Genomic DNA, 17,999 nt, shown 5'->3' on the forward strand with positions numbered 1-17,999 from the left:
CACACTGCTCTTCGGTCAGTGTTGGGAAAGTTCACTTTCTACATGAACTAGTTCAAAGTTCAATTCACAAATTTTAAAATGAACTAGTTCAGTTCATCGTTCAAACTACAAAATTTTGAACTAAGTTCACACAGTTCCAAAGATGAACATAGTTCATAGTTCTTTTTTTCCATATGTTGCTGTGAGCTATTATTTTTCAAAATTATTGCAACAGCCCATATAGAATCACAGACAGCAATTATTTTATCAGTTTTAACAATGACAATATCTTCATATCCAATTTTGAATCCTTATCCAACCAGGGTTTACATTAGCATTGAGGGGACAGCATTTCCCCCTTGTTACTTTAATGCTTTGTCTCCCATTCTCACCGACCTTGTCATAAACATCATAAAATTATTTTAAATGATCATACGCCTTCTTGCTACATGCTGCTGTCGCCTCCATGCTTTTTTTTTTTTTTAAAGCACGGAGGCAACAGCAGCATGTAGCAAGAAGGTGTATGATCATTTAAAATAATTTTATGATGTTTATGACAAGGTCGGTGAGGTTTGATGAGGCGTCACGCATGCGGCGGACGGCGGTGGGACACTGGTGGCTGGTGTTGCCAGATTGGGTGTTTTTCCGCTACATATTAAGACCCGTTTACGGTGTGTTTTAGCCGGGTTTTGAATGAACGAGTTGACAGTAACGTTCATCAGGCATTAATAAAGCACGTTCAGTTCACGTTCGCCCAAAATATGAACGAGTTCATGAACTATCGTTCAATGAACGCGTTCAGGCACAACACTGTCTTCGGTATCCGAGAGATCCCTCAGGCCTCCACCAGCTTTACGCCATTTGAGCTGCTCTTCGGCCGACAACTCCGCGGTCTGCTTGACGTTGCCCATGGAACACGTGCGTAAGATGCAGGAGCAGATCGACCAAGTCATGCCCATCGTCCAGGAACACCTCGTCAAGGCACAACAAGCGCAGCAGTGTCACTACAACCGGGCAGCCCAACCACGGGAGTTCCAGCGAGGAGACCACGTTCTGGTTCCCACAGCTGCCTACAAGTTCGTAGCCACCTGGCAGGGACTGTACACTGTCACCGAAAAGATTGGCCCGTTACGTACAGTGTGCGGCAACCAGGCAAAAGGAAAGCAGATCAGCTCTACCACATCAATCTTCTGGAGCGCTGGGTCGGGACTGTGCCCCAGCTCTCTGCCTACACCAGCTTGACTCCCGTGGTTGTTGATATGGATCCCCCAACTCTCCGCCGCCCAGAAGTCGGAGCTGCAACACCTGGACAATCAGTTTCTGGATGAGTTCTCCCTCCAGCCTGGGCGGACCCACATCTTGGCGCATGATGTCCGCACATCACCGGGGACCATTGTCCGGCAGTGGCCCTACCGTGTCCCGGAGGCTCGGCGACCCGCCATCGAGGAAGAGGTACAGGAAATACTGAGCTTAGGGGTAATTGAACCATCATGCAGCCCATGGTCCAGCTTCATCGTCATGGTTCCAAAGCCCGACGGCACCCTCTGCTTCTGTAACGCCTTCCGCCACCTTAACGAAGTCTCTGAATTTGACTGCTACACAATACCCTGTGTCGATGAGTTGTTGGACCATTTGGGAAGGGTCCGGTTCATCTCATTCTCTACCCCAAGTGGCTACAGGCAGTACCGGGTCCTTCCCTTCGGCCTACATGGGGCCCGGGCAACTTTCCAACATTTGATGGATATCCTCCTCCGGCTGCACGAAGCATATATGGCGGCCTACCTCGACGACGTCATTTATTCAGAGACTTGGAGGGACAATGTCGAGGGGTTGCAGAGGGTGCTGTTGGAACTACGCCAGGCTGGCCTGACCGCCAACCCTCGGAAGTGTCATCTGGCCCTCGCCGACGCTAAGTACCTGGGGTACCAGGTGGGTTGCGGACTCATTAGACCACAAGAGAAGGTGGCAGCTATCCTCCCCACGCCGCTGACCACCTCCAAGATGCAGGGATGAGCCTTTTTGGGGTTGGCAGGGTACTACCACTGCTTTATCCCTAACTTCTCCTCCTTAGCTTCTCCCCTGACAGACCTGACCAGGAAGGGGCAGCCGGAGAAGGTCCCGTGGTCCCCCGAGACGGAAGCGTCACCTTTGAGCCCCTGACTTCAACTGCCCCTTCCTGTTGCAGACGGACTCATCCTACACCAGGTTGGGGCCACGACGGTGAGGAACACCCGGTGATATACATAAGCCGAAAGCTGACCCCAGCGGAACAAAGGTACGCCGCGGTGGAGAGGGACACGTGTCCCGAGCTCTCATTAGCGTCACCCTAAAAACTGAGCAGTCACACCTGCACCTGCTCATCACGGGCTGAGTGGTCACACCTGTGCCCCATCAACACAACGAATGAGCTGATGCAGAGAGAGCAAATATAAGAAAGGAAGAAAAAGCTTGGTTGTAAGACATTGGATTGTTTGAGAAATTGAAGTGTCTTCACTCAGTGAGAGGCTGTGAAAAGGGCAACATAACTGTTCCTCGCTCGCTTTTGTAAAATGTGTTGAGATTAATTTTCGCAAAATTCAGACTTTAACATAGTAAATATGTAAGATGGCACAAGTAAATGCATTTAAATTTATTAAGTGATTCAGTGATTGTTTTTACAGTTTAACTGGTAAAATCCTCAGACACTTAACTTCATCAAGATTACAAAAAAATGGAAAGATGACGTCAGGGAAGGTGGTTGTGAATGTGTGTATATGTGTGTAAGTTACAGGATCAGAGAATGATACTGTTCCTCTGTCATAGTCCAGATCAACTCTCACACACTTAAGCTCCTGTTTAACAGGAAAACCAGGCCCAAGCAGTTTGTATGGATCATACTGCACACACCAGACATTCGAGTTACAGAAATCACGTCCTTTCCTTTGGTTTAATGCTGTAGTTACTCCAAGACTCCAGCATTCACTCTCTTCAACCTCTACTTCCCAGAAGTGCATTCCTGAGTTAAAACCCTCTGAACCCAGAACACACTCACAGATGTCAAATCTCTCTTGATTATCAGGGAGCTGTTGTTCGTCCCAAATGTATCTGACACGCGTCAGATCATTAGACAGGATGAGATGTGGATGAGCCGTGTTTGGATCCAGAGTCACTGGAGCTGATAAGACAAAACCAACAGGTGCTTTTATTATGATGCTCATATAATGATAAAGAGTGAAGTGTACACAGATTATTATGAATTATGTCAATTCGACATCAGACATCGTCCTCTCACTGTGCAAAAATCAATGCTAATTCTTTCAGTCTCCCCCCATGCATCATTTCCAGTGTGTGTGCAACAGGACAGATTGCTTCCAGACTCACTCTTTTGGACAGAGTTCAGCATTTTCTTCCAGACTCTGTATGGCAGGTTGCCCAAATAACGGGGCAGATCAATTAAAACTCCAGAAGCCATCTGTGGATCTGGCTGTGAGATCTGGACTCTGGAAGAAGATTCAAGAGTCAGAACTGCAGTTGCTTTGGCTTAAGAAGCAGAGAAAACAAACACCAGCAGATCACTCACCTTTCCATCGTGACTGGAAACTTCTGCAGAACAAACATACAATTTATCATCAACAAGTCCATCATTCATCAATGAATCAGTCAACAAATTATCTGAATTCAGACCTTTAGAAAGCAGACATCATTACTCTTCATTGTCTCCTCCAAATCTCTGATAGTGTGTGAAAGAGCTGAGATTTGTCTGTTCATGTCATCCAGCTTTTCCTTCATATTCTGCTTCTTCTGGTCCTCTTCCTCCCTCAGTGCAATAATTGTAGATGTTTCTTCATCTCTAAGAAACTGACGAAGCTTCTTAAACCGCTCTTTAATCTGATGCTCTGTGTATTCAGCTTGAGACTGAAATCAAATCACATTCAGTTCATCTCAAAGATTAAACTAATTCTGTAGCAGCATGAAGAATGAGTTGCTAAATGTTAGATAGTTAACTACAACTTTAACTTTCTGAAGTAATATTGTAAAAGTCATTAATATCGTTTTAAAACAAACTTTCGAAAATGTGGCAACCATGTCTGCATGAAAAGGCACATTTTCCATATTAAACAGACATTTGAGAATTGTGGACCTACAGTATGATCCTTGAGACATTATTGGTCAATTCAGTCTTTTCTTGTTTTTATGTGTTTCACTGTGCTTATACCCAGGTCGATCAATTAATAGTAATGACTTTATGAATTTCTTCACTAAAAATAGATAACATTAGAAATACAATAGCGAATGTAGATTCTACAGCATCTAACACTTCAGTTTCATCCATCGCATCCAAAGATAAACTGCGGTGCTTTACAACCATAGGACAGGAAGAACTAAATAAACTTATCACTGTATCTAAACCAACAACATGTTTATTAGATCCTGTACCCACTAAATTACTGAAGAGTTGTTAACTGTAGCCGAAGAACCGCTTCTCAATATCATTAACTCGTCGTTATCTTTAGGTCACATCCCAAAACCATTCAAGCTGGTGGTTATTAAGCCTCTTATTAAGAAACCAAAACTAGATCCTAGTGTACAGGCAAATTACAGGCCTATTTCAAATCTTCCATTTATGTCTAAAATTTTTGAAAAAGTTGTGTCTGCTCAATTGAGCACCTTCCTGCATAAAAATGATCTGTATGAAGAATTTCAGTCAGGTTTTAGGCCCCACCATAGCACAGAAATTGCACTTGTTAAAATTACAAATGACCTGCTTCTTGCGTTAGATCAAGGCTGCATCTCATTTCTAGTCTTACTTGATCTAAGTGCTGCATTCGACACCATAGATCATGACATACTCATAGATCGAATACAAAACTATACAGGTATTCAAGGGCAGGCTCCCTACCTTTCCGATCGCTACCATTTTGTTTACTTAAATGGGGTGTCATCTCATTTATCATCAGTAAAATATGGAGTGCCATAAGGATCCGTCCTAGGTCCCCTTGTATTTTCAATATACATGTTGCCTCTTGGTAATATAATTAGAAAATACGGAAAATACAGAGTTTCCACTGTTATGCTGATGATACTCAGCTATGTATCTCAGCGAGACCAGATGAAACTTCTCAATTATCTAAGCTAACAGAGTATGTTAAAAATGTAAAATATTGGATGACAAATAATTTTCTCCAATTAAATTCGGATAAGACAGAGATATTAATTATTGGACCAAATAACACTACACAGAATCTTGTAGATTACAATCTGCAACTAGACGGATGTACTGTTACTTCCTCTACAGTCAAAAATCTGGTTGTTATATTAGACCGCAATTTGTCTTTTGAAAATCATATTTCCCATGTTACAAAAACTGCATTCTTCCATCTTAGAAACATTGCCAAGCTACGAAACATGTTATCTGTTTCTGATGCAGAAAAGCTAGTTCATGCATTCATGACCTCTAGACTGGACTAGTGTAATGCACTTGTAGGTGGTTGCCCTGCATCTTCAATAAACAAGCTAGAGGTAGTCCAAAATGCAGCAGCTAGAGTCCTTACGAGGTCAAGAAAATATAATCATATTACCCCAATTTTACAGTCTCTGCACTGGCTACCTATTCCAGTTCCAGTAAGTTCCATATCAGTTACAAATTATCATTAATTACCTATAAGGCCCTAAATGGTTTAGCTCCTGCATACTTAACTAGCCTCCCATATGAAACAAAAATATATTGCAGTATATTGGAAAATATCATGTAATATTTTAGGCATATATTCTTATATATATTTATTTTTTCCAATATATTGCAATATATTGAAAGCGGCAATCATTTGTATTTTTTTGCAATATATTATATAATATATGTATCATCAATATATTATTAAATGTGTTCAAATATATAAAATATGAGAAAATAAAAAGGGAAAATAATATATTACAATATATCACAATATATTTTAAGAAATATATTGGTAAATATATTTTCCTTTCATAAGGACTTCTACCACGTTACAATCCATCACGCTCCCTAAGGTCACAAAACGCTGGACTTTTGGTAGTTCCTAGGATAGCAAAGTCCACTAAAGGAGGTAGAGCTTTCTCACATTTGGCTCCCAAACTCTGGAATAGCCTTCCTGATAATGTTCGGGGTTCAGACACACTCTCTCTGTTTAAATCTAGATTAAAAATGCATCTCTTTCGCCAAGCATTCAAATAAATGTATCTCTTAAAGATATCTCTAGAGTGTAGCTGCATCTGATCAAATGTGCATACTTATTCATTAGCTTTGGTTAAACTAATTTTACTTTGTTGGATAAGCAGCTATGCCAATGTCTCTATTTGTTTCTATGTTTTGCCATGTAACTAGGATTTACACAAGCTCCAGTCTGGATCCAGAACACCTGAGAAGAGATGATGCTGACCATCAGAGGACCTCAGATGATGCTAACCCTGAATCAACAAACAGAACTAACAAATATTGCTACAAGTGTACAACTGAATCAAGTGTACAACTGAATCATATAATAATTATTAATGAATCATATTAATAATGTTCATCGTCTGGCAGACTACGGCTTGTATTAATTTTAAAATCCTGTCAAACGTGCACAAACTGACAGTCACCACTTATAAGCTACTACTAAATATTGTAGAAACGTAATTTTCTGTAAAGTTGCTTTGTAACGATTTGTATTGTAAAAAGCGCTATACAAATAAACTTGAATTGAATTGAATTGAACTATTCAATATTTAGTAATTTAGTAATTTAATGATTTAATGTGTCAGTAGAATCAATCCTCACCCTGATATGTTGAACTGTTTTCTCAAACTCTCTTTTAAGGTTTTCTTTCTGTTTAAGTTTCTCTTGAAAGGACTTCAGTGCTGCATTGAGCTCCTCCTGAAATTCAAAGTGAAAATCTATAAGACACTCTTTCTGTAATATAAGTTATACTTATCCTCATGTAAACCTGTCTTACCTTACATGATGGGACAACTTCACTGATGGGTCTGAACGTTTGATTGGCATATTTCTGTGTATTTCTGCACACTGAACACACCGGCTGTTTGTCCTCCAGACAGACGAGTTTGAGTTTCTTACCATGTAAACTGCAGATCTCTTCAGACCCTGCTAAACACCTCTTATTTCTCTCCTTCAGGAATGACTTGCACAAGTTTTTTAACACAAGATTACAGGAAGGATTTTTTGAGGATGTTCTCCCGCAGACAGGACACTCCCGAGTTTCCTTGGTTCTCCACAGCTGTTGCAGACACTCTTTACAGACATTGTGATTGCATGACAATTGAAGAGGATCCTTAAAGATTTCAAGACACACAGGGCAAGAAAGTTCCTCTACAGTTAGTGAATCCATTTTCACTGTTTGAGCTCCAGCAATTGAAACTTTAAGAAAAAAATTAAACAAACACAATAATCACAAAATTCTGTTGTCTGTTTAGAGTCAAACTTCTACAAGATCCTTAAAGTTTTTATCATTGCTCTTCATTGATCACTGAATCTTTTTTGCTTTTGTCAAGTAGGAAGTAATAACAACACCTGTGGTATCAGTACTTGAGTACTTGTCTACCTACAGTTAATGACGCATTTCCTGTATTTTGCACAAATAAGCACAAGCTAGCATTAAAACCACAATAGTGGTTAACTTTTCATTAGAGGAACAAAGTGAGCCACTTTTTGTAAAATGTCATTTATATTCCTAAATGTTTTTGTTGTTATACTTCTTTTCTTTGCTTTATTATTTTAGTTAACCTCAAGGTCCACCTTTAATATTTCAGTTTGATTACCATTAATACCAATAAAAATTCTGAGATCAAAAAATTTCATTTCTTTTATGGTCTGGCATGCCTTGGTCTGGTAAAGTGGGTCATCCCATTATTTATTAAAAATGATCAAACAACAACAACAACAAAACACATGATTTATTAACCCATGACCAAGCATACATGTTCAACAACATATGTACCCCCCCCCCCAAAAAAAAAGCCTATGCTTTGAGAAAAATTCATCATTTAACTCAATCTATGTGTGAAATTCAAAATAAATGATAGAACATGTTTGATAAAATCTGAATAGAAATCAAAATATTATAAACTCATGCAACATTTTAAAAAAGTTACTATAACAAATGCAATAACAGATAGTCTAACAAAAGCTAAAAAAGAGTTAATGTAATGGTAATCAGGCTTTTTCTGTCTATGTTCTCTTAACACATTAAATGAACTTTAATTGTGTGCATATTTTAAAGCTCCATATTCTGCATCTACATTTTGCTCCTCTCATCCTTCATTCACTCCACAAATTGAACATACTTTGCCTTGCCGTCTTTTCTATTATTGTTTCTTCCATCTCTGACTTGAATGTCCCTTTGTATGACACAATTTAATTGTGGTTATTCTTATATAACTGATAAAAAGCAATTGCAATTGTTTTGCAAAACATACACTCATCTCTGTACCAATGAAGTTATGCACACTTTATGTTTAATCAAAAAATTCTGGGCGCATGCCTGCATTAGTGATTTCTTGAACATGATTAATAAATGGAAAAGCTTAGCCTCAAATAGCGTTCCACAGAATTGATAGATGTGGTGTGGGTTTTGTGTGCATTTAGAGAACTGAACTTTGGCATTTTTAAGAGCTGGGACAGACATCTGCATGCACTTCCTGCCACATATGCACAAACTCAAGGGGCTAAGACCCCAAATGTGGTTATTGGGATAGGCTAGACAGTGTGATAGAAAAGAGAAATAATAATTCTGAGTCTCACTTGTGCTCACTCTTCTATTGACATCTGTTCTAAACAAGTCATAGTCATTGTCTGGGTTTTGAATTGAATATGTTGATAATTTCACATCTATCAACACATCTATCTTTGACACTAATAAAGGCAAAAAGTCTGGCTGTGCCTAATGGGTAAATAATTTTTTTTTTTAAAACTTTGTCATGTCAACAAACTGGTGTAGTGTCGTCTGCCAGTTCTCAGAAGAATCACACTCAGTCAGGGATTTTTCTCTCAGAAGAAAAGACTTTATTTTAAGCAAAATAAAGTGAGAGTCTTTGCAAGGAGATCTCTCGAATGTTATTTGGTATTTTCTTATATACACTATATGGGGCGGTTCCACATAGTCAAACTTTTCTTTATGATTACAATTTTAATACCTCCCTAGAGAGGAGAGGCCCCCTGCTTGATTTATTCTAAAGAAAGGCCCTGTATATATGTCTGACCATATGTTTCTCATCAGTTTTGTACATTCCAGCACGTAGGCAACTTTCTATTACCTATAGAATATAATAGAATAATACTAGCAGACAAAAATGGCTAGATTCACATTCACATATTCTCCCCTTTGAGACTTAATAAGTCTCACATTTGATTGTTCTTATCCAGAGTGCTACTCCATAATCCAGTCATATTAGTTACACTACCTAGTGACTAAATAAGTCACATTGTATTATCACCAGTGACTAGATTATGAAATTCCACTCTGAGGGATTACTGGACCAAACATCTTATCTCCTTTTTTGATGAGGAGGGAGTAAAAGATCCAGTCTCCCTAACTCCTTCTTTAATAGTACACAATGTTATAAGCTTGAGCGTGCAATTGGTTCAGCATTTACTGTGGTTATCACAGTTATTTATAAAAGACATAAAATACATACATTACATCAATTATTGAATATCACAAGATTATAAAAGTTGATCTTCAGCTCAGATACCTTATGTATCGTAGAGAGCCTCCCAGGGCCGAAGTTAAACTGGCACTTATATCCAGGGTATGGTTCACCTTTAGACATCTTCACCATCCTCATTAGAGTCAATAGAACTATCATCAAAAGTTTGCTCATTTAAGTTCAGTTTGTTTAGCCATCCTTCATAATATTCCTCCAGACTCCTTTCAGTGATCCTTTGTTGATTATTCGGGACTTTTATCACTTCCATTTGCTTAACAGTAGCATTGACGATTAATGATGTTAATAACGGTAATACACAGCAAAATAATAATCCTCCTATTAATATGGCAACTCCTAAAAACATCCCTAGTTTAACAAACCATGCTCCCCATGCTCCAAATTCCACATCAATCCAATCCCAAATGTGTTGGTCTCTTCCGGCATTTGCTGTAATTTCATTTCTTAATTTTTTAAATTTTTGTCATAACTTCACTGAAAGCTTCTCCAGGGGCGGTGTTATTTGGGATAAATGTACAACACTGATCTCCAAACATAACACAAACTCCTCCCTTGTCTGCCAAGAGCCAATTAAGAGCCTGTCTGTTTTGCAATGTCATTCTACTTGTTGCATGCACTTGGTCGCCTAATAAGGTTAACGCCTCATCAGTATAATTAATTAATCTTTGTTGATTATAATAAATATAATTAATCCACTCTGTATTTTTGTTTGGTGTGATCCAAACCAGGATTGACTCAAAACCTCCTTTTATTTCATTTCTTGCCTTGAATTTATTAGGAATTCCTCTTGGCTGTCCAATTGAGTCTAAATATACATTGGGGTCTGGCTCGTATCCCCTTTTAGTTCTATTGTCTTCCTTGTTCGTGCTCTGTTCTGTTCCCCATTGTGCCATGCTAACTTCTTGAAGTAACCGTACTCTTACACATGTACCTTTCCATCCAACTGGTAAAGAAGGCAATAATATTTCACCTCCACAGATCCAAAAGAAATCTGCTATTATTAATGATTGATCTTTATGATCAGGATATGTCCCCAAAACCTTCAAACTGGCTGTTATTAAGCCTCAAAGACCGCAAAGAACTTGTTAATTATAGACCAATCTCGAATCTCCCTTTTCTGTCCAAGATACTAGAAAAGGTGGTATCTTCACAATTATATTCCTTCTTAGAGAAAAATGGTATATGTGAGGATTTCCAGTCAGGATTTAGACCGTATCATAGTACTGAGACTGCTCTCCTTAGAGTTACAAATGATCTGCTCTTATCATCTGATCGTGGGTGTATCTCTATATTAGTTTCATTGGATCTTAGTGCTGCATTTGACACAATTGACCACAGCATTCTTTTGCATAGACTTGAACACTTTGTTGGCATCAGTGGAAGTTCATTAGCATGGTTTAAATCGTACTTATATGACCGCCATCAGTTCGTAGCAGTGAATGAAGATGTATCATATCGATCACAAGTGCAGTATGGAGTACCTCAAGGCTCAGTACTAGGGCCGCTACTCTTCACGCTTTATATATTACCCTTGGGAGATATCATCAGGAAACATGGTGTTAGCTTTCACTGTTATGCTGATGATACTCAGCTCTATATTTCTTCACGGCCCGGTGAAACACACCAATTTGGAAAACTAATGGAATGCATAGTCGATATAAAAAATTGAATGACGAGTAATTTCTTACTGCTAAATTCAGAAAAAAACCGAGGTGTTAATTATAGGGCCTAAAAACTCTGCTTGTAATAACCTAGAACAATGTCTAAGACTTGATGGTTGCTCTGTCAATTCTTCGTCATCAGTTAGGAACCTAGGTGTGCTACTTGATCACAATCTTTCTTTAGAAAGCCACGTTTCTAGCATTTGTAAAACTGAATTTTTCCATCTCAAAAATATATCTAAATTACGGCCTATGCTCTCAATGTCAAATGCAGAAATGTTAATCCATGCATTTATGACTTCAAGGTTAGACTATTGTAATGCTTTATTGGGTGGTTGTTCTGCACGCTTAGTAAACAAACTACAGCTAGTCCAAAATGCAGCAGCAAGAGTTCTTGCTAGAACCAGGAAGTATGACCATGTTAGCCCGGTCCTGTCAACACTGCACTGGCTCCCTATCAAACAACTTATAGATTTTAAACTCTGGAATAACCTACCTAACATTGTTCGGGAGGGCAGACACACTCTTGCAGTTTAAATCTAGATTAAAGACCCATCTCTTTAACCTGGCTTACACATAACATACTAATGTGCTTTTAATATCCAAATCCGTTAAAGGATTTTTAGGCTGCATTAATTAAGTAAACCGGAACCGGAAACAGTTCACATAACATGTACCTTCTACATCATTAGAAGAATGGCATCTACGCTAATATTTGTCTGTTTCTCTCTTGTTCCGAGGTCACCGTGGCCACCAGATCCAGTCTGTATCCAGATCAGAGGGTCACTTCAGTCACCCAGATCCAGTACGTATCCAGACCAGATGGTGGATCAGCACCTAGAAAGGACCTCTACTGCCCAGAAAGACAGCAGAGACCAGGACAACTAGAGCCCCAGATACAGATGCCCTGTAAAGACCTTGTCTCAGAGGACCACCAGGACAAGACCACAGGAAACAGATGATTCTTCTGCACAATCTGACTTTGCTGCAGCCTGGAATTGAACTACTGGTTTCGTCTGGTCAGAGGAGAACTGGCCCCCCCAACTGAGCCTGGTTTCTCCCAAGGTTTTTTTCTCCATTCTGTCACCGATGGAGTTTTGGTTCCTTGCCGCTGTCGCCTCTGGCTTGCTTAGTTGGGGTCACTTCATCTACAGCGATATCATTGACTTGATTGCAAATAAATGCACAGACACTATTTAACTGAACAGAGATGACATCACTAAATTCAATGATGAACTGCCTTAACTATCATTTTGCATTATTGAGACACTGTTTTTTCAAATGAATGTTGTTCAGTTCTTTGACGCAATGTATTTTGTTTAAAGCGCTATATAAATAAAGGTGATTGATTGATTGATTGATTGATCTTCATAAATTTCTATTGCAGGTAAGGCTATAGTTTGATTTTCACATTTTTCAGGTGCTATCTTACTTCCTTTAGTTGTTCCGAATGCTAAAAGTTCTGGAGCTCTAGAAGGAACTCCTGATTTCCAAGAATTTTTCTTATCTATATACCAAATAATAGCACATCTTCCTTTGAATTTACCCACATCTTGGGTTCCTTTTGGTTTATGGAAACACTCATATTCTTGTTTATAATCTATATTATATCATTTTGGAATCTCTACTTTTTGTTTTTAAATTTTTATATTTTGACCGATATCTGAATACTGACACCAGGATCCCCAGAGTGGTCTAAAGAAATAATCTGTTAATTTAGGATTTTTCCTAAAAATCCTAGGCATTCAGCAATACAATATGGCCTGGTAAAATCTGTTAAATGACAAAAGTTTCTCCTAAATTGGGCATGCTTTTTTGCATTTTCGGTAGTCATATGGATTTGGTATGGCTATTACTTTGTTTAACGGAGATTTGGAGCACAGCAAGCAATTTTCTTTTCCTGTTTCTTTAGCTGTAAAGGCTGCCCATTTATACCATTCATTATTTTGGGCTGTATCCCATAATGCATCAATTTGACTAAAGTCTTCATCACCTTGAACATCATAATCAATGTCTCTACGATTTTTGATTATCATTGGTTCTGTTGAGTTGATCACATTGTCACTTTTGTTCAAAGGTTGTAAAGTCAATTGAAGGGAAGTCAGGTTGCTTTCTATTGGTTGAGTTTGAGTCTGCATTATGAGATGCATTAGGCATAGAATGGTCTTCAGACATGTTGTCAGACTTATTCTCTGTCCTCTCCATTTTGTCTGACAGGAGGAAAGAGCTCTCGTCAGTTTGCACTTCATCATGTGTCTCTGATTTTTCCTCATTGCTCTCTCCTGAATATCTGGTTGTCTGTTTTCCTTTCCTGTGGGAACTCTAGTACAGTGGTTTAGATGATACCAGGTTGTGCTTCCCTCCACTTGGACTGCTGTTGGAGTAGCTCTCACCACTGTGTAGGGTCCTTCTCTCCTGGGCTCATTCCACCTTCTCCGGAATACCCTCAGATAAATTTGGTCCCCTGGAGCAACTGGACAGGCAGTCTCCGATTCCTCTCTGGGCTCTTTTCTTTTTTCCTGTAAATAGATAGCTTTATGTATGGCAGTTAGTTTCTTCATATAAGAGCGAAGTTCCATTTGTAATTGTTCTAGAGGCGGCCCTTTATAGGGACCTCTACAATATGGCAGAGGCATGGGTCGACCCGTAAGCATTTCATGTGGTGTTAAGTGCATGTCCCTTTTAGTTTGCATGCGATAGCTCATTAGTGCGAGCGGTAATGCATCAATCCAATTAAGTTCAGTGGTTTCACATATTTTGTTTATTTTGGCCTTGATAACTCCATTAACCCTCTCCACTGACCCTTGTGATTGAGGTCTATAAACGCATCCTAGTCTCTGTTTTATTCTTAATTGTTGCAACACTTGTTTCACAGTTTTTTGTATGAATGCCGACCCATTATCTGAACTTATTTCTGATGGAATTCCAAATCTAGGAATTACCTCTCTTGTTAGAAATGTAATTACCGTTCCTGCTCCTAGATCTGCGGATGGTACTGCCTCCACCCATCTGCTAAACCTGTCTATGATAACAAGCATGTATCTTTTGCCTTGTACACGCTTTATCATATCCACATAATCGCATACAAGATGTTTAAAGGGGCCTTCAGGTGTTGGAATATGGCCTATTGGTGTCACTGTAGCAACAATCACTTTCTGGGGAATAATTAACTCAAATGAAGTGAATATTCATGAGTCTATGAATATAATGTGCTTATTGCTTACAAATATTAAATTACCCAAAGAGGGAATATTTAATCATTTAAAGGTAACCTTTACTAGAATTAATTTAAGTTAATCTAGACAATCTGTTCGTCCAGCGAACTGGAAGCTAGACTTCCTTATCAAAATTCAATAAAAATACTCTTCTTACAAACTCCAAGAAATATTAATCTTCTGATCAGGAAAAAACAATATTTTCTGTGTCTGTACTACTAAGATTACTGAAATTAATTCATATAAAACAAAGCTCGTAGCGTAGATCACACGATTCAGGGACTTCGATCTCAATGAGCAATAAAACAATTCAATTCAAGCAAATTATAGGATTTAATAAAAACAGACTAAAGAGTACATAACTACAATTCACACGGAGTAAATATGAGTATATAGCAAAACGAAAATACAATTTAAACAAGGTAAACGAACAAGAATAATAATGAGATAAATGAGAAAGAGAGAGATAAAGAGAGAGAGAGAGAGAGGGAGAGAAAGTGAAAGTGAGAACCAATCTCAGCGTGACAATTTCAAACAGTTAACTTTGCAAGAGACCCCAAGTCATTGAATAATTTCACAAACATGGAATAGCCTAGACAACCTTAAACAGCAATTTTAGTTGCAATATAAGAAAGTACTTGCTTTGATCTGGCTCTTGTGCGTAGCTGTGCTCAAATTGTCCGTCCGTGCGGCCTCACCGCGGATCTTTCCAGAGCAGATGATGCGTGAGCTCGATGGTTAACGCGAAGGTAAACTTTGCCAAAAGATGATTAGACTTAAGTTCGTTTGGCTCGTGAAGACAATTGAACGAAGTCAAATATCGGAAGACAATAAAGAAAAACTAGAATGAAACGAAAAGTAAAGAAGAATAAACGGAGAACTTCTTGAAGTCCGGTTTCAAAGCTGGGAACCCCCTTTTCTCTCTGGCGGAATGCCCAGAATACAGGTTCCCCTGAGCTTTTACGTAAATCTAGGTTTACACCTATTTTACAGTATGAGCCAATGAAGTGTAAACAAACTAAGGCGGGAAAAATCTTCTTTGTTTGCTGATCTCCGCCCACTGGTCTAATTTATGGCGATGACAAAATTAAACATTTTTCTTAAGCAAGATCGTTCCTCTGAAACAATGCATCTTTTTGTAATTTGCTATCAAGATTCATTACAGTCGTGTTTTTACGATTATACAGACACTAAGAACTATGATTTTACCAATCCAGTATACAGAGATACAGAGTTCTTCTTAACTAAATGCATATAAAGTTTGCATTAAACACACAGTAACATTCATATATTCCACTATGCCGCATACATACATTTGAGCACAAAAAGGGAGACATTAAAATACATTTAGAGGTAGTTTTAGTAAAAAAAAAAAGGTCCATGGGCTAGCCAAAGATGCTTGAGCCTGTTTGTGAATGTATGTGCGTCTCATGAATGTGTGTGCGTCTGTTTCACTGGAATGTGCGATCAAAAAGGGGGGGTGTTTGTCTTCCCTTTTGAAGTTCGATATCGCATCTCTGGATAGTCTCCAAGGTGTTATAACTCTCATCCACGCCAGGACGTTGCCGTCATGGCGGCGCCCAGGGTGGTGAGTTATGTTGTAAGAGGGTTGTAAAACGAAAGTCCTTGTTTTTTCTTTAACTCACGTTCTGGTCTTTGAGTGTAGAATGTGTCAAAAGGGTCAGGATTCATTAATATGGAACAGATGGTTGAATACCATCCGCTCATTGGTGTTACATCACTATGCCTTTTCTTACATTGTATTTAGCACATATTTTACATGTGGACAAAAATTAATCCACCATTGCATATAAATAAGGAGACCAATATCCTTGCTGTTTAATTTTTCTTACTACTTCTCCCCTTGCACAATGGTCAAAACCATGTGCATCTGTAATAAGAATATTCAACAGTGAAGTAGGTGCAACAATGTGTCCTTCATGTGTACGCCAGATCTCCTGTGAGTCTTTTTTAGCTCCCCTTTGTTGCCACATTGATTGTTCATAGGGGCCTGCTTGTTGTTGAATTCGAACAATTTCATCCAATTGAGGATGAGGTTCGATAAGTACAACAGGTGCTAATACTGCTACTTGACACCTTGAAGCTTTTTTAGCTTCTAAATCTGCTGCATTATTTCCTTTAATGACAGTCATTTCCCTTCTTGTGTGCTTGACATTTGATTATTGCTAGTCATTTTGGTAGCATCATAGCAGACATCAATTGCCCTATTTGTTCACTATGTTGGATGGGAGTCCCATCACTCTTTTTGAAACCTCTTTGTTTCCACACTGCTCCGAATAGATGACATACACCATGAGTATACGCTGAATCTGTAAAAATGTTAGCAGTTTGTCCTTTTGCTAACTGACATGCAGTTGTGAGAGCTTTTAATTCTGCTAATTGAGCAGAGCAAGGCTATACACAATGTTGTGATATCACAGATTCAAATTCTTTTTTGTTTTTCTTCACTACTGAATATCCTGTATGATTTCCTTCGTTATCTCTAAAGCTAGAATCATCTACAAAGTAAGTAACTTCTGCTTCAGAAATAGGTGTTGATTCCAGATCTGGTCGTAATCTAGTAAATGCTAAGGACTCATTCACACACTCATGAGGTTCTCCTTCAAAAGCCAAAGGAATTAATTCAGCTGGATTAACTGTATGGCATCTTTTAATGGTAACATCTGGATATGAGTAATGAGGAATAGGCTAGAATTCGAGCTTGTGTCAGAACAAATTTCCCTTGTTCTATTAATTCCACAACTTTGTGATGGGTATATATAGTTACTGGGTACCCCATAGTTATTGTGGATGCTTTTTCATAAGCATAATACACTGCAGCTAAACCCTGTTGGTAACATGGTGGGTATCCCTGGGCTACATTGTCTAACTTTGTGCTGTAGTATGCTATAGGCTGTTTTCTCTTTCCACTACAGGTTTCTTGCATTAATACAGCTGATGCATAACCATCAACTCTATTTGCCACATATAGATGAAACATTTTATCATATTCTGCCATTCCCAGGGCAGGGGCCTGTTGTAATTTATTTTTTATTGTTTCAAATGCTAGTAAGGCATCTGTGTTCCATTTTAATGGATTGCTTAAATGTTGTAATCCTGCTTGTTTCATCATTTCTCTCAAAGGCCCTGTCTTTACTGCATAGTCTTCTATCCAATCGGCACTAAAACCAGTCATTCCTAAAAAAGTCATCATTTGTCCTACAAGGTAATGGTGTTTTACTTATACCTTCTAATTGAGCTGGAGCTATAGCTTGTGTGCCAAATGCAATTAATCTTCCCAAGTATTCCACTTGAGGCTGGCAATACTGCAATTTATTTTTAGACACCTTGTGTCCTCCTTGTGCTAATTTTGTCAACACCTTAATTGAATCTTTGTGACATTGTTCTAGTGAGGTAGAATCATCCATGTATTGTAATAGTGTACCATCTATTACGAGATCTTCTA

The 17,999-nt window shown here is 38.7% G+C and overlaps 1 protein-coding gene across 1 annotated transcript; it reads right to left on the reverse strand.

Annotated features, from left to right (window-relative positions):
* Positions 1-518: 518 nt before the first annotated feature.
* LOC127964207 (nuclear factor 7, ovary-like) lies at positions 519-7,322 on the reverse strand. Its single transcript, XM_052564347.1, has 6 exons — positions 6,930-7,322; positions 6,755-6,850; positions 3,643-3,873; positions 3,539-3,561; positions 3,340-3,458; positions 519-3,133 (listed from the first exon to the last, which is right to left on the reverse strand). Exons 1-6 carry the CDS (start codon positions 7,320-7,322, stop codon positions 2,634-2,636), a joined length of 1,362 nt encoding a protein of 453 aa, XP_052420307.1. The 3' UTR covers positions 519-2,633.
* Positions 7,323-17,999: the final 10,677 nt, after the last annotated feature.

Source organism: Carassius gibelio, chromosome B8 (genome assembly GCF_023724105.1).
Source record: "Carassius gibelio isolate Cgi1373 ecotype wild population from Czech Republic chromosome B8, carGib1.2-hapl.c, whole genome shotgun sequence".
Classification (NCBI taxonomy): Eukaryota; Metazoa; Chordata; class Actinopteri; order Cypriniformes; family Cyprinidae; genus Carassius; species Carassius gibelio.